This window comes from Suncus etruscus, chromosome 11 (assembly GCF_024139225.1).
Source record: "Suncus etruscus isolate mSunEtr1 chromosome 11, mSunEtr1.pri.cur, whole genome shotgun sequence".
In the NCBI taxonomy this organism is placed as follows: domain Eukaryota; kingdom Metazoa; phylum Chordata; class Mammalia; order Eulipotyphla; family Soricidae; genus Suncus; species Suncus etruscus.
In genome coordinates, this window is record NC_064858.1 from 108,267,100 (window position 1) to 108,290,995 (window position 23,896).

The following is a 23,896-nucleotide window of genomic DNA, read 5'->3' on the forward strand; positions in this document are numbered from 1 at the left end:
TATCCATCTTCCATCAATTTCCTTCTGCTACGTGTCTACCCTGTCACCTTTAAGTTTTTTTAAGTCACTTTTCTGTTCAAAGTATCAGAGAAGTTCATCTTCAATAACCTGTTATCTTTTTGCCTTCTATAGTCCCTATCAGGACTTATCACAAAATAAGTAACACTGAAATAAAGACCTATTGCTCTTCCCAGGACTAGTTACATTTTAAGCCTTATCTTTTTGAAAATTGTAAGGATAACTTTCTTTTATAAATGTAATATGCCTTCAAGGAGTTAAAGGGGTGGTACTTTGAGAGAAAAATCCTTCCCTTTCCACCCCTACTGGAATCAAACCACTTTCTTATCTCCATCAAGGCAAACAAAGTAAGCCTTCATTGAGAATCAGAGGTATAAGAATATAGGTTCTTCCCTTGTCTAGTCAAAGGAGTGTGCAGGGAAGAGAGATTGGGCATTAACAAGTCAAATCTTCCATCAGGCTGCTGACAAAATTTCCTTTTGTCTTTGGAAATGCTAGGCCAGGCCTCTGATCTCAATTGGGCTTTTTAAGCCAGCAATACCACCACCTGGAAATTAACTTTGAAAATGCAAATTTTGAACTGATTCAAGGCTTTTAACAGCCCTTTCTCAATTGGTGATTCACTGGGAGACAGTGCTTTGAGATTCAGATTTCATTTAAACCAATGGTACTTTCACCTCTTTAAGGGAGAGCAGGGATCTTCAAAGGGCTTCATAACTCTTGCAGCCAGATTTTCTGCCGTGTCACAAGGCCAGGAATGGAAAGATAAGTCTTTTAAAGACAAAGAAACCAGAGTATTAAGGACTGTCTGCTCTTTAATGGCTAGAAGGCTATGGCTTACATTCTCTGTGTTTTTCAAGGAAAGAGAAGAGGTACTAACAAATACAGCTCAGTTCTATATTCCTTGATTTCTGAGGTCTTTCTCCAACCTTAAATCAGAAAGAGAATGTGTTAGTCACCAATTGCAGTAATACCAATTTTTCATGTTGGAGTTGGAGCGTCTTCACAGGCCCAGAAATCTGAAAGGATGAAAGGACAGAACCTCAAAGAATGGAAACTGTACAACTACAAGGCTGACATCCAAGGAAATGTGACTTGTTATATGATCCTTCTTCAAGCTTTGAAAAAGAGGTTAAAGGTAGAAAGGCCAGATACCATAAGCAAATAGACGCAAGTTTTCAAACTTCACGACTGCATTGCAATCCATAAGGTACCATGCAAGGGATTTTCTAGTGATAATTAAGGGGAAAATAGAAGAATAAAAAAAAAAAAAAAGACAGTAGAGGGAACCAGGCCACTTTATCAGATGCCATACAATCAAGCCTTGAACCCATTCATACAACTTTGTAGGAGTTGTAATCAAGCCACGGTGCCTGACAAATATAATACTCTACTTTGAAGATTTTGTCCAATATAATCTTCAAGAAGGGCTCTGTCTTGCAAGCCTTAACCCTGCTGCACTCTCCAATTTCTCTCTGGCACACCCACAAGGACAGTCTAAACTAAGCTACAGTCCTGCAACTTCTGTGGAACTCTCCAAAGTCTGGTTAGAGTTGACTTAAATCTGGGGGTTGGGGGTGGATAATCAATGCCCTTTCCTCCAAGGCAGAAAATCTTGCCTATGACTTCAACCCCAGACCCCAAGTTTCTGTAACCTCCATTTTATATTCTGACCACACACTTTTCTGACCTATTTGTTTTTTTGATTTTGGGTTTTTGCCAGGACAATATTACACTTTCAACAGTGTTCTTTTCAATTCCTAACTCTTTATACCATGCTTCTAGCTATTGCCTGGTTTGATTCCCTCTGATGGCTTGTGAACTTCTTTTAATTCTTTGTATCCCTCTGGATCATGCTCTTTCTGGTTCATGTCACCTAAATAAAACAATGTGACCAAATATTGACTTCCTCAGTCTACTCTTTCCTCCATTTTTATTTTTCCCCTCCAGATTAAAAACAACAACAACAACAACTGGGAACTGGAGTGGTGGCACAGTGGTAGGGCATCTGTCTGAAAGCAGCTGACCTAGGACTGACCGCAATCGATCCCCTGGCATCCCATATGGTCCCCCGAGCCAGGGGTAACCCCTGAGCATCACTGGGCATGGCCAAAAAAAAAAAAGTAAAAAGAAAGAAAGAAATAAACACAGGTTGGAACCACCCCTCTGCTTCCCTCTTGATATCCTAAATTCCAGCTACTGCTTCACCCAAACCCAGAGATGGAAGTAGCAAAGTAGAGACAATGAGGTCATAGGCACAAATTTAAAATGACCTCATTCCCAAGGATATGCAAGTGTCATTCTGCTCTTGGGAGACAAAATAACAGGTCTGATATTGGAGTCTGAGGTGTTAGTGGCTGTGACAGTTCATAAAAATTAGAAATTGGGGAAGGCACACACACACACACAGGGTTTGGCAAGAAGGAGGTGTACCATAAGTCTTCTGCTTGGGTTTTGTTTTTGGGTTTTGGGTTTTGGTTTTTGGGCCACACCCAGTGACGCTCAGGGGCTACTCCTGGCTATGTGCTCAAAAAGTGTTCCTGGCTTGAGGGATCTATATGGGACACTGGGGGATCAAACCGCCGTCAGTCCTAGGCTAGTGCATGTAAGGCAGACACGCAACCGTCTGCACCACCGCTCCAGTCCCAAGTCTTCTGTTTTGATGGTGAAAGGGCTATCTGACAGAGGAAAAGGAGAGAGGAAGATGTTTTTGAGAGGATAGGAGAAAACATGTGGAAGCTGGCATGGCCTCCTGCCCCTGTAGCTTTGCTGTAGTGAGAGGAATCAGTCTGCAAGCATTGAGCACAACATGAGGACTTTGAACTGTTGGTGGAATTTTTATTGGTGCTATTTTAATAAAGAGCTTAGTGGTTAGTTGATATTATTTCAACATCTCTGCAGCTTTCTGAACCCCCAACTAAAGTTATTCTGCTGCCTCTAAGCTTTGTTTCCATTTTTGTGCATTCACCTTCACTCCCACTCTTCCTCGTTCCCCCCAGTAATTTTCAGTATAATAACTTTTGACAAAGGTCTGTTCTTATCTCTAACAGCCCCCTCAAAAAAGGGGCAACTCATGAGAGGAAAGAGAAACAGCTCTGTCTATTCAGATATCTATTGCTATTGCTGTTCTCTCCGCCACCTCAGGTGAACTGTTGAATCCCAACTTCCTTCTCCTTACTTTCCTAGAATTACATTTTCTAGTTTCATGCCAACACTCTTCCATCTTCTGTTCCTCTTTTCCAAACTCATTGCCTTTTTCCAAGCTTTTCCTGACATGGTGTCCTCTATTAATTACCAAACTAACCTGTCTTCTTGGACCTCTTTAGCATTACGGTTTTGGCGGCAGTGTAGTCCTGCCCAACCATTTGTTATGTCCAGAATGAATATAGCTTTGTCATATTGTGCTCCCCAGCAGAGAACGAAGAACAGGAAAGACATTGCTTGAAGACCACTGGTTAATGGAGATGTCTGTATGTTTAAAGCACAAACTTATACATGCAAATGTGTCTAATAACATTTTAACAAACATGTAAGAAATAGCTAAACCATAAAGACTCTGTAGAAATGAAGTCTAAACTTTCGAAATCCATCTCACAGAATTGAGTAAATAGTGAGACCCCATTCAAGATCATAAGTGCTATAAAGGAAGCACAAGATTTGCAGGGGAGGAAGCCCATTTCTAAATTTCACTTTCTCAGACTATTAGCTTTTCCATATAAACTCTATTCAAAAGAGTGCAATGAAGGTGTAACAAAATAATGTATGCAAAGTACAAATTTCTTTCTAAACAATTGTGTGAAAACTTCCACCTTATTTCTAAAAGTTTCAATTTATGACTCTGAAAGCAAATAAAAGATAAGGCATCACAATTTAAGGTGTCCCCTAGAATTCTCATGACTTCTATTTACAATAAAGAACCACTTAGTTTTTTGTGTGTATCCTTCACTTTCTTTATACAATTACAGAAAATTTTTAAAAATTACAAAAATTTTTATTTTATGCAAAATGTAGAGCCATCTTTAATTTATTATTCACTGTCTTTTTTCTTCACCTATTATATTTTGAAAAACTGTCATAAAAGAGAAATGAATCTCTTTTTATATGGCTGAGTACAATCTCTTTGTACCTTGGAAACCTTCACAAGTTAAGAAATCCCTTAAAGATACTTCCTTTTTTGTCACTTACTGCAATGCTACACCTTGGACACCATTTTACAAATCTAAAACAAATTACTAAAAGTAGTTTGTTGAATCAATATATACTTGCACTTAAAACTTTGAAAGCTAGGGCCCTAAGAGATAAGTATCTAAATGCCTTGCATGCAGCTGACCTGGGTTCAATCCCAGGCACCATATATAGTGCCTCACATTTACCAGGAGTGATACCAGAGTAGAAAATCTGGAGTCAACCCAGATCCCAAAATAAATTTTGAAAGCTAAATTCCCTCCACTGGCACTGTATGAGTTCCTATTTTCCCACAGCTCATCAATGAATACATTCTCACATATTAGATTATTGCCCATCTGATTAAAAATGTAGATCTTATTGTTTTAATGTGCTTTTCTCTTCTAAAGGGTCACCCTGGTCATGCTCATTTGTATTTTTGTTTTGTTGAGAATGACTGTACTTGATATGAGGACAGTTAGGTTCATTAAAATGCTAAGTCCAACAATTTCAAATTAGTCAAGGCCAAAGTCGGCAAAACAGCCCCCTAGGGAGTGCTGGAATAATAGGGAGAAGTGGGCAGTAAAAATTCAGTGGAATCATGGATGTTGTTCACTTTTTTAAAAAAATTAAGATTTATGGGGGCTACTTAGTGATTTTTTTTCTGAAAAGACAGCAAGCAAATCAATTATGTTTAGGAATCTCTAGGCAATTAAAATAAAGGGAAACGAATTGTCGGAAATATCCCACTAGCTAAATTTCTACATTTGACTAAAATCGAATCCATAAATACATCATTAGATTGTAAAGGAAGGTTGTCTTATGTCTTTATTCCCAGTAAAGGGTCCACTAAAATCTTGTAGGTATTCATTAGTCAACACTAAATTTGTTCTTGAGAATTAGTTCCATGGAAGTACCTAAACGAGCATTATGATGCAGGTATCCCAGATTCATGAAGGCTTTTTTCCATTAAAATTTTAACACCCAATTGTATCCTGACCTGCTACTCAGGGGTAATTCCTAGCAATTCTCTGGGGACAATATAGTGATCAAAGCCAAGCTTTCACGTGCACAGTCTCAGCCCATTGAGCTATTTCTCCAGCCCTATTTGCGTGTGTGTGTGTGTGTGTGTGTGTGTGTGTGTGTGTGTGTGTGTGTGTGTGTGTGTAAAACTTTGGTGAGACTCTGAGCTATTTCGATTCTGTGCTCAGGTTTCACTCCTGGAACTGCTTCAGAAGACCATATGTGGTGCCAGGGATTGAACCCAGTTTGTTTGCATGTAAGATAAGTACCTTAACCATTGTAATATCTCCCTGGCCCTCCAGCCTCTATTTCCTATATTTCAGAGGTTTACCCTATAAAATGTATCAATGAAAAAATAATATTTAATAGCCACTGTTAGCTAAATACAAGCGGAGCACTTAATAAATTGATAGACTTCTGAGTAAATGAAAATTTGTTACATGAAATAATCATAACGAAGGTTCAATAACTCTTGGGAAAACTCAAAAACAAATTATTGCCTGTGTCTTTACCATTCGATCTTAGTGGTCAACAGGCTTCCTAATTCTATTTTATCTATTTTTATTAAGGAAAGACATACTAGAACCTTAAAGGGATCATCGTAATTTGGCAATCATAAAGATATTAGATTTTCTTTGCTCTAAAATCAACAGTTTCTTGCTGCATATTGTTAGGTGATTTCCTATCATGATTATCAGTCAATCAAGGACATAGTAAACCTAAGTATAGCATTCGTTTCAAAGTTTATATCATAGGTGAAATACTCTGCAAGCATTGTGCTGTCACCAAGCTTTGCAAAGACTCAGAGCAGTGATTCTCAGTGTCAAGTGGTGAAAATCAGCATCTTGCATAATTTTTTAATATGTATACATCCAGTTAAAATGATCACACTCTCCCATGAAATGCTGATCAGGTATACTCTTAAAAGATGCTTCTAATGGATTTTATTGGAGCCATACCCAGTGATGCTCAGGGTTACTCCTGGCTCTGCACTCAGGAATTATTTCCAACAATGCTTGGGAGACCAGATGGAATTCTTGTGACATCAACTGCCCTGCAAGGTAAGAGTACTACCCACTGTTCTCCAACTATGGCTCTGGTCTAGTTGATCTAACACCTTTCCACCTTCATTCTCCCTCTTCTCAAGCACAGAAGCACCTCCCATGTTTTCTTCCATCCCCTGGGCTCAGCAGGTTTCCAGAATCAGCTAAAAGTTATACTTCCCTAAGAACCATGTTGCATCCAGGTTTAGTATGAGACGTGAGAATCACTCCCTTGCTTTCTTAACCCCTGCATTCAGAAGTAAAATTAATTCATTTCATATTTGGTATGAGACACTCCAACATTTTTGTTTGGCTTTCTATTGGGCCACATCAGGCATCAGCGCTGAGGGCTTACTCAGTGCTCATAGTGTCAGGGATCAAACTGAGCCAGCCACATACAAGGCCAGCAACTTGCCTTCTGTACTCCTCTGGCCACTCACACGTTATTTTTAATAAACAAAAGACCTAATTTCTCATGAGATAGCCCTCCCCATCTCTTGTATTTCTGAAATGTATATTACAAGGAGCTTCATCCTTGGGACTTAGTACTTGCCCAAATAGTGCATTTTGTTAAGCAAAATGTCTCATTGATGTGTGTCATCATTTATGATCATTCTAGCCCAATCCCAACTGTTGGTACTGAGAAGACTCTCAAAACCAGAGATATTTATAACGTCAACTAAGGTCTGAGTGGCAGAACTTTAATGAGAATCTTAGAATCGTTACTCATCCAGTCCAATACCCTCTTCTGCCACCGCACATTGTCATTTCATTGTAAATTAGTTGTACTCATTCAATTCAATGGGTTCCTACCCTGTGCCAATTCTTGTGCTAGATAATGGTTTCAAGCACGTATTTAATTGAAGATTAATTTATAATAATCTTATAGTTAAAATAGATGATCAAACTACCAAAAAAGTACCCAACCATTTTTAGGGTAAGGGTTTTTTTTTTTCCTTAAAAGTTTACTAAACTGTGGAGGGACCAGAGACATAGCACAGAGATAGGGCATTTGCCTTGCATGCAGCCAACCCATGAGGGACCCAGTTTGGTTCCCAGCAGAGCCAGGAGTAACACCTGAGTGCGGCTGGGTGTGGCCCAGAAACCAATCAATCAATCAAGTTTAAAAAAATATAAAAAGCCCATGAGCCGTAGAATCACTATTTAGATGTTGTTTACTTCTTTTTCTCCCATACAAACGTCTCAATCTCCCCAAAATTCAAAATATGAATTTGTTAAAACATCTACACTAATTTAAGCTTTTTTTATTATTATTATGTTTGATCGAATCTCATGACACCCCCTGCAGGCTTCTTTCCTTCTCCAAGACATTTGGCTGGGTTCTGCACAGTAACAAATCACCTTTTCTTTCTTGACCCCAAGACCATGGGCTGCCCTCGACGTAGACCCAGCATTGCCCTCCACGTTTGACAAAGAGGAAACAGAGCCCATGAGTCTTGTATGTGCTTTATTTTTTCAGCTCAGAGAAGGAATGGGAGAGCTGCCCTCAATGAAACCAAGGGAGAAAGGGACGTAGCTCCCACCCTAGGGTGTCTTGAGCACATTCGCAGGACTCTTGAGTTTTAGGGAGGACTTAGAGCGAGTCATCTTGAGGTCACACGTCTTCAGCTGCCCAAGAGAAACTTCCTTCTTGGGGATCTTGGAGCAGCAGTCGGGTCCCCTAAGGCCTTGCATGTTCACTGGCTCTGCAAAAGGCTGCTTTGGAGCAGCCAGGGTGGCCTTCTGGGGCTCCTGCTTCCTTTCTTTCCTGGCTTTGGTGCTGGGTCTCTTCTTCTCTTGCCTTCTAGGCTGGACCACTTCCTTCGAGGGCTGATGCTTGGTGGTGTCTTTGGCTCTAGAACGTGCAGGCTGCTGCGAGGGTCCCTTGCTTCTGGGCCTGGTCCTCTGCACGGTTCCCTTGGGGGGTCTCCCTGGCCCCCGAGCCTTCCTGGTGGCCCTGCGTGACTGCTGCGTTTGGCCCCTGGATGGGTTCCTTTGGCGCGCAGGGCTCCTCCTCGAAGACCTGGCAGCCTCCTCCAACTTGGGGAGGCGTCGCTTGGGCTTTGGCCTGGGCACCTTCCAGACCCTAAAGTAGCCAGAGGCACCGCTGCCACTCACCCGCAGAAGCGCACCCCTCTTGGTCTCTGGCCTGGCTGTCTCTGGGCTGGGGCTCCCACTCCTCCTGCGCACTTGGTAGCCCGCATTCCCCAGCTCCTTCTTGAGGTCCCCAAGGGTCAGGCCTTTGTGGGCCGCGATGGCTCGCAGCAGCACCTGGGACACTTGGAGCACAGAACGCGGATTCCGGGGACCCTTCTTCCTGGGCATCACCGTGGCATTCTCTTCTGGGGGCTGCTGGGTTTGGTTTTCCATCTTTTCGGCTTCCACACTGGTGCCAGCCTCCTGAGCCATGATCTGGCACCCGCGTCCGCGGGGGCTCACTGGCTTTGGCCCTCCCCAAGGAAGTCCAGACTGGGCTCAAGTGAAAGCTAGGTGGCCAGCACGTCACAAAGGTGAGCCCAGAAGAGGCGGCCAGGTTCTAGGACTCGCAGGGAGCACATCTGGTTATGCTGCGGGCACTTGACCCAAGGCCACGACTTCCTTTCCAAGCCAACCTACAGTGTCTGTTCGTGAGTAACCGGCACCCTTATCAGCTCCAGGTGTTTGTTCTCTGAGTTTCATGCTGGCCCTTTCGTTGACCTTGAGATCAACTGCTTTCTCAAGTCCACTGAGTTTCTGCCAACCTGCACAGCATCTAGCCACATTGGTCCAAGACGAAACAAGTTGGTCTCAACTCTCAAAAGCAAAGCAACGTCTTTACAAAGTACATAAGGTCGCCCATGTTAGACTACAGAGGGACCTAGAAGTCTTATCTTTAAGATTCTACTAGTTTTAGATGTTTCCCTGACTCTACCTGGGTGGGCGGTGTTGGTTTACTGGTCCTACCCTAATCAATATTCATACTCCACCCCAGGGTGTGATCTGGTGATGGATTATTATTATTATTATTATTATTATTATTATTATTATTATTTTATTATTATTATGTGATTCCTTACTCGTATTCTTCTCCCACCCTAGGGTGGGTCCTGGCTCTTGTCAATAAAAGCAGGAATAAAAGCAGGTCTGAGGAAGGCAAAGGCTAATTTTTCGGTCTTCCTTCACTAAGTTGCGTTGCATTGGAGATTTCTCCAAAAGCTGGAAGTTGAGCTCCCATACGATCCAGCTATACCACTCCTAGGGATATATCCTAGGAACACAAAAATACAATACAAAAATCCCTTCCTCACACCTATATTCATTGAAGCGTTGTTTACAATAGCCAGACTCTGGAAACAGCCTAGATGCCCCTTAATAAAGAAACTATGGTACATATATATAATGGAATATTATGCTGCCGTCAGAAGAGATGAAGTTATGAAATTTTCCTATACATGGATAGGATATATCCATGGAACATGGAATATGGTATATGGAAGCTATTATGCTGAGTGAAATAAGTCAGAGGGAGAGAGATAAACACAGAATGGTCTCACTTATCTATGGGTTTTGAGAAAAATGAAAAACATTTGTGTAATGATTCTCAGAGACAAAATAGAGGAGGACTGGAGAGGAAATAAAAACAAAAAAATAAAAAAGTTGCATTGCTTCTCATGAGCAGAAAGCTTGTGTGGTGGGATTCCTGAGTTGCATTGCTTCTGATTAGCAGAAAGCTTGTGTGCTGGGATTCCTGGCTTGAGTGTTGGATTTCCTGTACTTTTTTCATTGTGTGGATTATTTCCTGCATCAACACTTGCTACTAGTCCTACGTCTCACCAGATCCTTGTTTTGGAGCTCTGGGCTTCATTAGCAGGGAGGATTTTTCCATTTATCCTAAATAGAAGTTTCTAGCCTTGGGAAGTTTAGGTGCCTCCTTCAACTGGATTGTAACAAGAGATTCAAAGTAGTTTAAAAGCACTAATAATTCGGGGCCAGGAAGGTGGCGCTAGAGGTAAGGTGTCTGCCTTGCAAGCGCTAGCGTAGGATGGACCTCGATCCCCTGATGTCCCATATGGTCCCCCCAAGCCAAGAGCGATTTCTGAGCGCATAGCCAGGAGTAACCCCTGAGCGTCAAACGGGAGTGACCCGAAAACCAAAAAAAAAAAAAAAAAAGCACTAATAATTCTTTGAGACTATTTCATTCTGTTGTGCCTCTTGTCCCTCTTCTTGGACTTTGGGTACCCCTCTTTTGCTAGATGAATCCGATTTTCAAAATAATACTAAATTTCTTCTTCACTGAAGCCTCCCAGACTTTAAAAATGATGGCTCTCCTCTGAAATACCACATTCACTTTTGCAATTATCTACTTTTATTTTCATCTCAAATTAACTTGATGTTAGAAGGTACAATGTGACCATATTTTAAATGTTTTAACATTTTAAAATTTTCCTTGGAACAGGATACAGACCAGCCATTTGGTATTGATCAATATATTTGAATCTGACATGTGTGACAATAAAATAAAGGAGTCAGGGTATCAAAATTACTAAGACAGATAGAAAAATTGCTCCCTATTACATTGTTTATTAATTTGGCTACGCTTCATTATTACATAAATCAGGGGGGTCACAGATGGAACAAACACCAGAGGAAAAAGACAAAATTTACTACTTTGTGAATAAGGGGAAAATTAGTAAAGTGAATGACCTTCTAATCTGCTGACTTGAGGTAAAATATATTGGTTGTGCACAATGAGATGATCATCAAAAGAAGACAAGAAGCAAATTAAATACCATATTTATCCATACAAGTATGATTATTAAAAAATAGCAACCAGAAACACTCGGGAGAGAAAAGGAAAAGAAATAGATTGGGGAAATAGTGAATCCTCAAATGTGTTTTGAGCTGGAGACTTAACTCACTTTAAGAGAGTGGGTTATTAGAAGTCTCATATTGTAGGCTCATGAAAGGACTTGACTATTAATAACACTTGATTGAAGATTTAATGAAGACACTTTTCTGAAGAAGAAAGATGAATGGAAAAATGCACATCATTATTTATTATCAGGGAAACCCAAATCAAAACAACATTGTGATATAATCTCACACCAGTAAGGTTGAAACACTTCAAAGAAAACTATGAGCGATCTATATTGGTGGGATGTGGTAAAAAATGAACTCTCGTCCATTGCTAATGGGAAGGTTTCCTGGTTCAATTCTGGTAAAACAATATGGTGGTCTCTCAGAAAAGTAAGAATAGAAATGTCATATGACCCAGAAATTCATTTCTTGGTATCAATTCACTTCTTGTTTACACCGAAGAGTAACACTTGTAATGTTACCAACATAAATGAGCCTTCTTTTTTTCAGATGATAAATAATACAACAAATACATTTGGGATATATAGAAATATATATCTCATATCTGTGCTATTGTATTTTGTGATACATATATCTCATCTTTTACTTTTAGAAGTTTCTCAGATAAAATAATCAAGCCAATTTTATACTCATGCATTCATAGTCTCATGACTCCATGTAGAAGCTTAATACTTAAGTTGCAATCTTACAATTCTTTGTTTTATTTTTGAGGTAGACAGAAACAGGACACAAAAACATTAATTCTAAAGGACATATGCAAACCATTATTTGGAGCACTCAGCACATTAGCTAAATTGTGATATCAATCTAGGTGTCCCACTTGGATAATAAAAACATTATATACATATATATACACACACAATAGAATATACACATGTGTAATACTCACAATGAATACTGTGCTATTGCAAGGAAGGATCAAACCATGCTATCTGGTACATCTTGTATAGAACTAGAGATTAACAAATTGAGTAACATAAGCCAGAAGTATAGATATTTGAAAATACATGATTAGTAGGCTTAAAAAGTGTTGGCACACATCACAAAGAATGAGAATAAACAGTGTTGGCAGGGATGTGGAGAGAAAGGAACTCTTATCCACTGCTGGTGGGAATGCCATCTAGTTCAACCTTTATGGAAAGCGATATGGAGATTCCTCCAAAAACTGGAAATCGAGCTCTCATACGATCCAGCTATACCACTCCTAGGAATATACCCTAGGAACACAAAAATACAATACAAAAACCCCTTCCTTACACCTATATTCATTGCAGCACTATTTACCATAGCAAGACTCTGGAAACAACCAAGATGCCCTTCAACAGACAAATGGCTAAAGAAACTGTGGTACATATACACAATGGAATATTATGCAGCTGTCAGGAGAGATGAAGTCATGAAATTTACCTTTACATGGATGTACATGGAATCTATTATGCTGAGTGAAATAAGTCAGAGAGAGAGAGAGAAAAACGCAGAATGGTCTCACTCATCTATGGGTTTTAAGAAAAATGAAAGACATTCTTGCAATAATAATTTTCAGACACAAAAGAGAGAAGGGCTGGAAGTTCCAGCTCACCTCAGGAAGCTCACCACAAAGAGTGATGAGTTTAGTTAGAGAAATAACTACATTTTGAACTGTCCTAATAATGAGAATGTATGAGGAAAATGGAGAGCCTTTTTAGAGTACAGGTGGGGGTCGGGTGGGGAGGAGGGAGATTTGGGACATTGGTGATGGGAATGTTGCACTGGTGATGGGTGGTGTTCTTTACATGACTGAAACCCAAACACAATCATGTATGTAATCAAGGTGTTTAAATAAAATAAAATAAACTTTTTGGATGTCAGTCATCATTTAGATACCTGGAATACCTAGAATATCCCACACGAGAATAAGATATATTTGAACATAGTTGTTTCAATTATTCAGCATTGTATTCTTGGGCACAAGAAAATTTATACTGGGGAAAATCTCTATCAATGCAATTTATTTGGAAAGACATTGTGTTAAGCTCACCACACACATAACAATGCATACTGTGGAGTATCCTATGAATGCCAGGATTCTGGAAAAATCTTCAGATATCATTCAAATTAGATATATACCAGAAAATTTACTTTGGAGAAAACTCTATAATTGTAACCAATCTGTAAAGTTCATCAGGAGTATCGTTGCCCCTACAGTATCCAACAAAATAGAAAGTACTAAAAGTGACTGTGGAAAACCATCATTGTCACTTTATCCCAAAGGAAACACAAGAAAAACCATACAAGAGAAACTCGGATTAAGTAAGAGTATTTCTTCACTTACTATATATAATCATGTATTCAGTTAAGATAATGCCTACAAATAAAATGGAGTTGAAAACTATTTAAGACCTTTCATCTATTAGCTACCATAAGATTATTAATTCTTAATAGAAATTGAATTACCAATGAATAATGAACACTTTCTCTATGATTGATAACAGATGAGCAATCACACCAAGTAACACTTGGAATGTTACTAATATAAATGAGCCTTCCATTTTTCAGATGATAAATAATACAAATGAAATACATTCAAGATACAAACATATATCCAGTGTCTTGTGATACCTATATCTCTTCTTTTACATTTGAGAAGTTTTTCTTTATATATATTTTTTATTTAAACACCTTGATTACATACATGATTGTGTTTGGGTTTCAGTCATGTAAAGAACACCACCCATCACCAGTGCAACATTCCCAGTGCAACATTCCCATCACCAATGTCCCAAGTCTCCCTCCTCCCCACCCGACCCCCGCCTGTACTCTAAACAGGCTTTCCATTTCCCTCATACATTCTCATTATTAGGACAGTTCAAAATGTAGTTATTTCTCTAACTAAACTCATCACTCTTTGTGGTGAGCTTCCTGAGGTGAGCTGGAACTTCCAGCCCTTCTCTCTTTTGTGTCTGAAAATTATTATTGCAAGAATGTCTTTCATTTTTCTTAAAACCCATAGATGAGTGAGATCATTCTGCATTTTCTCTCTCTCTCTGACTTATTTCACTCAGCATAATAGATTCCATGTACATCCATGTAAAGGTAAATTTCATGACTTCATCTCTCCTGACAGCTGCATAATATTCCATTGTGTATATGTACCACAGTTTCTTTAGCCATTTGTCTGTTGAAGGGCATCTTGGTTGTTTCCAGAGTCTTGCTATGGTAAATAGTGCTGCAATGAATATAGGTGTAAGGAAGGGGTTTTTGTATTGTATTTTTGTGTTCCTAGGGTATATTCCTAGGAGTGGTATAGCTGAGTTTTTCAAATGAAATTATCAGGACCGATTTCACACACATGCAGCTAGTACAGTCACATGACTCCATCTAGAAACTTAATACTTTAGTTGCCATTTTACAATTCTTCATTTTATTTTTGAGTTTATGTTTGTAAGTCAAAGTTTTATGAAGCATATGCTAGAAGCACAGAAGCTCATGAAGTCCTGCCTTCTGTAATCTCCCACACCTTCTAAAGTCAACTTCTGTATATGAAATCACCAAAATTATTTTCACACTAAACTTTTATACAAGAGTCTTCTTTTACCCTAATATATACAAGTATACCAAAAGAATTATAGCATTCTCTATAAATCCTTTAAAAATATATTCATGGGCCTGTAAACTGAGGCTAAAATTATGTATTATTTATCAGTTCTAGAGCTGCAAGCATTTAACTGTAAGACATTGATTGATTCAAAAAGTATGCATTTAAAAACGAATTTTTATCTTGTTTGTGACTGTTTCAAGTATCTCCCTCTCAAGTTTTCCTGTGAAATAGAAGATAATTCTTTCATTATATTTATAATTTTTAAATAATATCTTTAAGTACCATGATTACAAGCATGTTTGTAGCTGGATTTCAGTTTTAAAAAGGACACCCCCCTTCACCAGTGCAATGTTCCCACCATCAATGTCCCCATCTCCCTCCTCCCCACCCCTGCCTGTGTTCGAGACAGGCCTTCTATTTCTACTATTTCTCTCACTCACCACTCACTACCATTGTCATAATAGTTATTTCTATAACTGAACTCATCACTCTTTGTAGTGAGCTTTATATCATGAGCCAGTCCTTCTAGCCCTTATCTCTATTGTCTCTGGGCATTAATGCAATAATGTACTTATTAAAGATTATTGTATTTTTGTGGTTGGCATCTTACTGCCCCCAGCTAACATGAGGGCTCGCTGGTGCATTATACCCACTGAATTTCTTTCTCGTTTTAGATAATAATTAACAATGATACAATTGCCCTGTCTCTCTCTGGAGTCTTTCACACCTGACAAACTCAAATCACAATCCCCCCTTAACAGACAGGTGTCATGATTTGCAGTTGGGGTGCAATTTCCTAGTACTCGTGGGCACAGATGCTTGGTAGTTGTCTATTTGAAGACATAATACACATTTTTTTTCTTTTTCCCTTAACCTAGCTTACAGTATTTTTTGTTAGTAATGAATTTCCCATTTTAGGCTTTGGGTTTTTTTAGGGTTTTTTTCTTTATTCATCTACTTTAGATCATAGAAATGTCAACTGTGTTTCCTATTATTACTTTATGATTGGCTATTAAGGTCACCTAAACTTTTATTTGGTTAGCAGATAATGTTATTTTTGCATCTAGCACTTCTGAGGACTTAATTCGTGGCCATCACTTTCTCTAGGTCACTTAACATGCTTCTCTCCACCCACATTGTAACAGCCTGTTATGGCATCTTAGAAAATCTTCCTGCTGTTTGTTACATCACAAAAATCATACTTGTGAGAGTAGTTTGAGAGCAAGGTTAGTGTTTTGTTTATTATTTGACCTCCGCGTTGAGGCTATTGCATGCATAATAGGACTTTAATGACTATTTTTCCCTTGTCTGAATTTCTTCTTTATGTCCTAAAGAGTAAGGTCAGTGTTTTTCTTTTAATCAGGCCAGTCCCTACCAGTTTTTGACACTGAAAGAAACCAGTGGTGGTGGTTGCTATGGTAATGGGGCATTGAATTTTCTAGGGCTGCATTATCAGTTGAACATTTTAGGATTGGCTAAGAAACTGAACTGCTCCACTTACTTGTTCTCATTTCTTCTCCACCTACAAAGCTTAAAACTAAAATTTTGAAAACTGCATGAATAGTTTTTCATAATTTTCCCCCAAAAAATCTACCTTTGCTAGCACTCCAGTTCCTCTTTCTTGACCTAAAGAAAATTTTGGACCAGATAGTGCAGTGGGTAGGGCACTTGCCATGCACATGGCCAACCAGGGTTCAATTCTCAGCACCCCATATGATCCCCTGAGCATCGCTAGGAATGAGCCCTGAGCACAGAGTGAGGAGTCAACATTAAGCACAGTTGGGCGTGCCTCCCCATAAAAGATTCCTGCCATAGAGGGTTCACACTAGTGGCTTTAACTAGAAATGCTAAATAAATATTTTTATATTAAAAAAATACACACTTTGTTTCTTACTCCTTTGGTATTGCTCTGAAGGATGGTTGGACATGAATAGGCATATGGTTCATTCTGGAGCCCAGACCACCTATCACAAAAGGGAGGTGTTGGTGGGAAACTTGGTCCAGAGCACCCTTCTCCTGTCTCCTAACTACCCTCCCCATCTCACTGTGCCAAGTCAGTGAGGACCTAGGTACCTCAAAATGCTGTTGCAGTCATTTGCTTCTGAGGAAGAAAACTATTGTACTTTTTATTAATGAAATATAGAAGAATAAGAATGAGTGTGCAGCTCCAAAAGGATCCCACCGCAACAACTCTAAAGACCTCTCTGCCGCAAATCTTTTCTCGGTCTCAAGAAGACCACGGTGAATGATGAAAATGTGTCCTGGGTCCCACACCCCACAAGAAAATCTCAAAAGACAATGGGGAAGCCTATACTTTCTTCATAAGTTTAAGACCTATATAATACTACCTCTTAACCTGTCTTAACCCGTTTTTCCCCAAAAGTAAGGTAGTCTCCTGCATCACTTTGTTCCTTTAATTACCCTTTTTTAAATTCATTTTAAAAAATCTTTTTTCTTTACATATATATGAACATATATATTTTTACTTTTGTTTTGTTTCTCTTTTCTTCTCTTTTCACCCCCAAATTCACCAGCAATATAATGTACTACCATTTCTTTCTGCAAAGGCATACTAATAAAAGGGGAAATCGTACGTATAAAAACAAGCTCTTATCTACTAGGGATAAGAATTCATACTTTTTTACAATACAGGGTCACGTCCGACCTTGAACATAAATCATGCGGACCCAACTTAGACTTCAGGTGATTAGACAGTGACCATCCAACCTTGAACCCTGGATCCCAGACATAGAAACAACACAGTTCTCCACAACAGCTCCAGGAATCAAACCCCCTCTGGGACATCCTAAATACTGCTCTGCCACCAACATGTGCCAGTTTTAATATGATATCCTGACAGTGAGGAAATGGTAACAATTTGATCTAAGAGCATGTTGTCTTACCTCTCCATCTAACGATAAGACAAAATCAGAAGACCTATCATCCTTTGATCTGTGCAAAAGCCAAGATCGCTATCTACAGAAGACTGACTGTGACAACCATGACTGAGCAGAACATATCCTGGGACCAATAAAAAAGCTCTAGTCTAACTTTTGGACTATGATCTGTACAACAACCAAGATCTCTAATACCAGAGGTCTGGCTGAGACAACTGCAACTGAACAAGTCTTCTGAGAATATAACGAAAAACTCTATCCCAGGCTTCATCCTCAGATCAGTGCAATAACCAAGACCACCAACTACAGAAGACTGATTAAAACGACATTGCAGGAGAAGAACTTTTAGAACCATAAAGAAAGACTTCATCATAAGCTCCATTCCTTGACCTGTGCAGATACCAAGATCCCTAGATACAGAGGTCTGATTTTATCACCCATGACGGAGCAGAAGTCTTCCATACACCACAAAAGGACCTAAGGGAGAGTAAATGAACATGAAGGAGTCTGTAATTATTCCCATGACAGTATGCTTCAAGGGCAGAGAAACCCTGTATCTCTTAGGCCAAGGGAATTCCCTTTCTAATTTCCCCAATATATACTGTACCTGTGCGGGGGGGGGGGGGGGGAAAGCAGCACAAAATAAATTTTTTGGTTTTGTTTGTTGTTGTTTTCATTTTTTGTGCTCTATTTTGTTTTTATTTCAGGACCGTGGTTATTATGTGGTGCTTGCCTTTATTGCTGTAGTGCCCATTGGATTTTTTTGTTTGATTTTTCTTTTTGTATTGTAGTGGTGTTTCTCTTTTTTTTTCCCTTTCTTCCCTCAAACTGATGTCGAGAGCCTCTAAGGACTCTGCCCATTTTCGACTTGTTTGATTTTTACCCCATTTTATTGCTTTTCTTTTCTTCAAACAGAACCATACAACTTGAACCATCTTGTTCCGCCTCTCAAATTTGGTACCAAGACCAAACAGTTGTATTATCACTAAGTAGTAATAAAAATGATTGGACTTAAACACCAAATCCAAAGCCAAGGACAAAAGAATCAATACCCAATCTACAACAAGCTAGACACAGACAGGACCACTTATACTAGCAGCCCGGGGGATAAGGGAGGGGCATATGGGAGGCAAGTTGGGAACAGGGGTGGAGGGAGTACAATCTTGGTGATGGGAATTTTCCTGATTCAATGTTAATATGTACCTAAAATATTACTGTGAAAGATATGTAATCCACTTTGGTCAAAATAAAAATTATTGTTATTATAAAAAAGAATGAGTGTGAAGATAACTGGCCTTAACTTGTTCCAGAAACCTCTGAGTTTCCAAATTTAGCTTCGATATGCATTTATTTTGCTCAGATATGCATTGAGTTTATGCATAGGAGGTGAGTTGAAAGTTGCATTTGTTTGTATTTCTTTATCTGTATAAGAAGCCTTGAAAACTCATTAAGTGAAAAACAAGAAGTTAAATGGCTTAGCAGAAATGCATGGATAAATGATATTTATTGGATTTAAGATAACTCAAGATGTAAAAGACATTATGAGAGGTAAGGAATTGGGAGGAAGAAATAGATGGATATATGGAGCCGAAGTGATAGCACAGTGGTAGAGCAATTGCCTTGCATGCAACTGACCCAGAACAGACCTGGGTTCAATACCCAGAGTTCCATATGGTCCTCCAAGCCAGGAGCAATTTCTGAGTGCAAAGCCAGGAGTAACCCCTGAGTATCACAGGGTGTGGCCTAAAAACAAAAAACAAACTAACTAACAAAAACAAGAAACATATAAATATGAGTCTCTCCTCTTTATTTGAATGCCCTAATAGACTTTGGCCAGCTTCTTCAGTTTAGGTTTTCATGGTTCTATGCCATAGAAATAGACTGATATTGGTAAGCTCCCATTGTTTACCTTCAGATATATTGATAAAGTACACAGTTCTGAGAATGAGTAAAGGAGGGGCTAATGGGGTAGTGTTGGAAACTGGACCAAAGAAAGTGAAGAACTGAACTCAAATTTTAAAACCCTGGAAACTCTTGAGGTTTGATCTATTGATCAAACACAAGGTCAGCCTTTAGAAAGTATAATTTATGCTCTATTTTCTTTTCTAGCGTTCTCCAACAGTTGCAGAATGGCATACAGACTGTATGAGCAGTAATTGCCTGGGGCCAGAAAGAAAGAAAAAAATGGCAACTCTACCATTTGGGGCCCAGAGTTGAAACCCCAGTACTACCAACAGTGCTGGATATGGCACATATAATCAATAAATAACAAATATGTTTGTAATCATAGGGCTTAAATAAAGATATTAAAAAATAGAATAATAAAATCAATAAATAATCTGCATGAACAAAAAAATAAGTGGAGGGAGGCAGAGCAGTGACTCAAGAAGTAGAGCGTTTGCCTTGCACATGCTGAGGATGGACAGCAGTTTGATCCCCGGCATCCCATATGGACCCCCAAGCCAGGAGCGATTTCTGAGTGCATAGCCAGGAGTGCATAGCCTGAGCATCACAGGGTGTGGCCCAAAATCCAAAAAATAAAAAACAAACAAACAAACAAACAAAAAGAACAAAAAATAAATAAATAAGTGGAGGAATTGGAAATAATCATAAGCACCACTTAGATTTATAGGAATAAACATGAGACTTCAAGATCAAAGTCATCAAAAGACAAGTTCACAAAAAACATATGAGACACTCTCTGAGACCCTCCAGGTTATATGTTCCATCTAAGGACCAACAAGTTTAAGCTGCTTCTGGTGATAGTGTAGACAAGATGGTTCTCTAGGGTTTGAACATGCTTTCCAACTTGCGAACTTTTTTGTTTAATAAAGTTTTTTCTTTACCCAACATGCTCCCAATGGAGTAATTTATCCTTTAGATTGGCAGAGAAATTGTATTTTCAACATTACATTTGGGAAAGGTGATGAGACGATATGTCCTTTCTGCATACACAAATACAAATTTTCTGTTCCTCAGAAACCTGTTATCTAACTTAACTATACCAAAATAACAGTTTACTCTTCTATGGGTCTTGAAAGAGAAAAAGTAATCAATACCTAAATTATTAGGAAGCTGGGACCTTGGTAAGTTGGTAAAGTGGTCATATTCAATCTTATGTAATGCTGCGTGGGCCATATTACTTCTTCCATTTCATTTTCTCTCTTCCCAGTGATTATTACTTCTATTTATAAACTAGCTTTGGGAATTATGGACTTAGAAAATTTTGTTCTTTTCTTCCTGGATGATGTTAGAAATTAGTTCTTAATTGAGTAATTGCATAAGAAATGGAAAAAGCAGAGACCTTTGCCCTAGAAAAGTTCTTAAATTTTAATTTTATCATTAAGTTTCACATAATCAAGTTACTTCTCTGGATGTTCTCATATAATAAGTGGGGATACCTATTTCTAAGGCTATTGCTTAAATAGGCATTGCTAAGTTGCTTAGCAGACAAACTGAACAATAACCTGAAGATGCCCATGAGAATGGCTCACAAATCTGTGTCCTAGATTAGAACGATAAAGAGCCAAGTAAGAAATAAGAAATGTTCAGTTTAAACCCACAAAAAGACTGAGAGAAGTAGCAGGTTAAGACATCTCTCCTTCCCCCTCCCAAAACATCTTAATTTCACTTCATGAAATTCAGATCAAAACATCTTCAAGAAACTACCTTTCACAGAACCAACTTTGTAACTTCTAGATTTGGAATTATGAAATGTTTTCCTTTCATAACAGATTTCAGCTTTAATATTCTTAGAGTACTGGTACTCTATTTGAGGAGATAGATTTTTTTTATTAATGAAGTAATTCAAAATATTTCTAGCTTCTAATGATTTTTTTTATTTTTCGGATTATTCACTTTCCTAGTTTTTTTTCTCTTTTCCTACTAATAGTAATGTTTGAGATTAGAATATAATATCCCCCCCTTTATTTTTTCCATTTAATCTGAACCTACATGAGGGTTGTTTTTTACTTTTAGTGGAAAAAAAGTACCCAGGTATAAACTGAAGATTCCAAAATCACAATATTAAAAATTAGTAATGATTTTTTAATTTCTACAATGAAATGGAATTTTACTAGTGAAGTTAGAGGAAGTGAGTTTCTGAGAATTTGGAGTATGAGTTTGTATATTTGTGCATGCATTTCTGGAATATGCTAGAAGAGGGGAGATAATCTTACAAAACCACATCCTCTGATGTGAAGCTTCAAAGTCGTGAATCAGCTAACATTTTCTATAAAGGGACAAAGAGTTTTCCTTTTGCTGACCAAGTCCCTTATTCTAGGGTTGCTTTATTTTACTATTTTAGTAGGCGAAGTAATTTTAGTGTCTTCCACTGTACCTTTCCCAACATCCTGGCCATAGATTAAGGAACCAGTAATAGAATTCTGGCTACTGCTCAGTATAAATTCTGGAAATGGATGAATAACCATAAGCGAGGTTCAGTGATCTACAAGGCCCCTCATTAGAGTATTTTGATCTGAAACTCATTTGATATACCCTAAACTTTCTGATCTTTCTTTGTTCCTACACTGGTGGTGGTAGACCACAGTGATGTTTTGGGGACTCCTAAAGTTTGATAGTTCAAAGTTCTCATCCTGTAGATTCTGAAAGGTCTACTTGTGTCTTTTTTCCAGTGGTAAAAAGCATAGATTATAGAAAATAATATATTGTGGGGGAAGAAAATATATTGTGTTATATATTATTTATATATGCACTATTATGTGTTTTATAGAGTATATATGCACATTATATATAAATAAACATGTATGGAGATTATATGATGATTGTAACACCAATTCCAGAGCAATTTATATATTTTCACTCATTTTACATTTTACACAGTATATGTGTCAATTTCACACATTTACATTTTTTTATTTTCTGAAATACTACACAAAAATAGCAATGAGGTATAATGGTTGCTCCTGTCAAGAAAACTTGAAGACTAGAAATATTCATTTTCTATATTACCTATTTTAAGATGAAAATAATGGTATTTAGGAACTGGGAAGATATTACAGTGGGTAGAGTGCTTAACTTGTGTGCTGCCAATCTGGGTTCCCCAGTATCCCATATGGTCCCAAGTCCACTAGGAGTGATATCCCAGTGCCAGGAATACGTGCCAGGAATAAAGAGAAAGCCCTAAGTCTTCTGAGTGTGACCCAAAAATAAAAACAAAATATTTAAGGTGCTCACTTATGAATTTTCTGTGCCAAATGAATTGGGATATGGTTACTAAGTTAAGATTCTAATAGAAGTGGATTGAAGCCTGCTTCTCAGTGTTGAGATATCCCTCAGATAAAAGTTAATTTAGTGGAAGGCACATTTTGATAGAAGGATAAATATTTTGGATACCATTGGGATCTGGGGTAAGGCAAAAGAGAATTTCTTGAATGATCTAAAATATCTTCTGAATGTTCTTAGTGTTCAAAAATGGACAGTGAATCGGTGTACTGACATTTTCTGTATAGTTATAAACTCTATAAATGGTCAGAGAATATGGTTCCAGAATGACAGGGTATTTTGGTTCAATTTGCCAATGTATGAATGGTTCTTAAAATAATGTCTAGCTTCCTGTATTTATTTGTGGAATAGATAAATTAAAAGGATGACACATATAGCACCAACAGCCAAAATCATGATGCTATGCATTAATATTTATTTGGTAGTCTTGTCACCATCTTGATTGAGGTTCTGAAATTCACAATACTGTAAATAATACCTTTTGTAATATATCATTTCAATACCACACCTATCACCCGTGACTGCTTACCTTCACCCAAGAGCCCTGCCCAACCCAACTTCCACTCATGTGAGCTCAGTTCAATAGACAAAATTGTCAGTTCCAGTGACTTTGACCATTTGTTATTCACTTATTATATTTCTTTTTTAGCCCATCTATGAGAGGTCTTTCTTTTATTAAAAGAATTTATTGTGGTGCTTGCTTCAGCAGCACATATACTAAAATTGCAATGATACAGAGAAGATTAGCATGACCCCTGCACAAGGATGACACGCAAATTCATGAAGCATTCCATATTTAAAAAAAAATTTACTGTGGAGGTGGTAAAAATCTATATAAATATAGGTGAATAGAGCAAATATCCTGAAATTCCACAAAATTAAAGTCAATAAAATGATAAAAGTACATTTTTCCAAAACTATATGTCTTCCTTTATACATAAATTAAAAAATAAATATTATGAATAATTTTGTGCTCATAAATTTTTTAATTTACATAAATATATAAATCCTAAAAATATAAATTTTTAGAAAAAATAAAGAGAATTAGGAAAATTTGGGGGGATCTGAATAGT

General features: G+C 38.1%; 1 protein-coding gene and 1 non-coding gene across 2 annotated transcripts; one reads left to right on the plus strand and one right to left on the minus strand.

The window, feature by feature from the left end:
* Positions 1-7,793: 7,793 nt before the first annotated feature.
* On the minus strand, positions 7,794-8,657 carry LOC126022205 (testis-specific H1 histone). Its single transcript, XM_049783044.1, has one exon. The coding sequence runs from the start codon at positions 8,655-8,657 to the stop codon at positions 7,794-7,796; it is 864 nt and encodes a 287-aa protein (XP_049639001.1).
* Positions 8,658-23,516: 14,859 nt separating this feature from the next.
* LOC126023498 (U6 spliceosomal RNA) lies at positions 23,517-23,623 on the plus strand. Its single transcript, XR_007500616.1, has one exon. It is a non-coding gene; the product is annotated as a U6 spliceosomal RNA (small nuclear RNA).
* The last annotated feature ends 273 nt before the right edge of the window (positions 23,624-23,896 follow it).

What these genes read in the sequence shown, in the direction of transcription:
- LOC126022205 (XM_049783044.1), bottom strand. Translation starts at nt 8,657, where the DNA reads ATGGCTCAGGAGGCTGGCACCAGTGTGGAAGCCGAAAAGATGGAAAAC.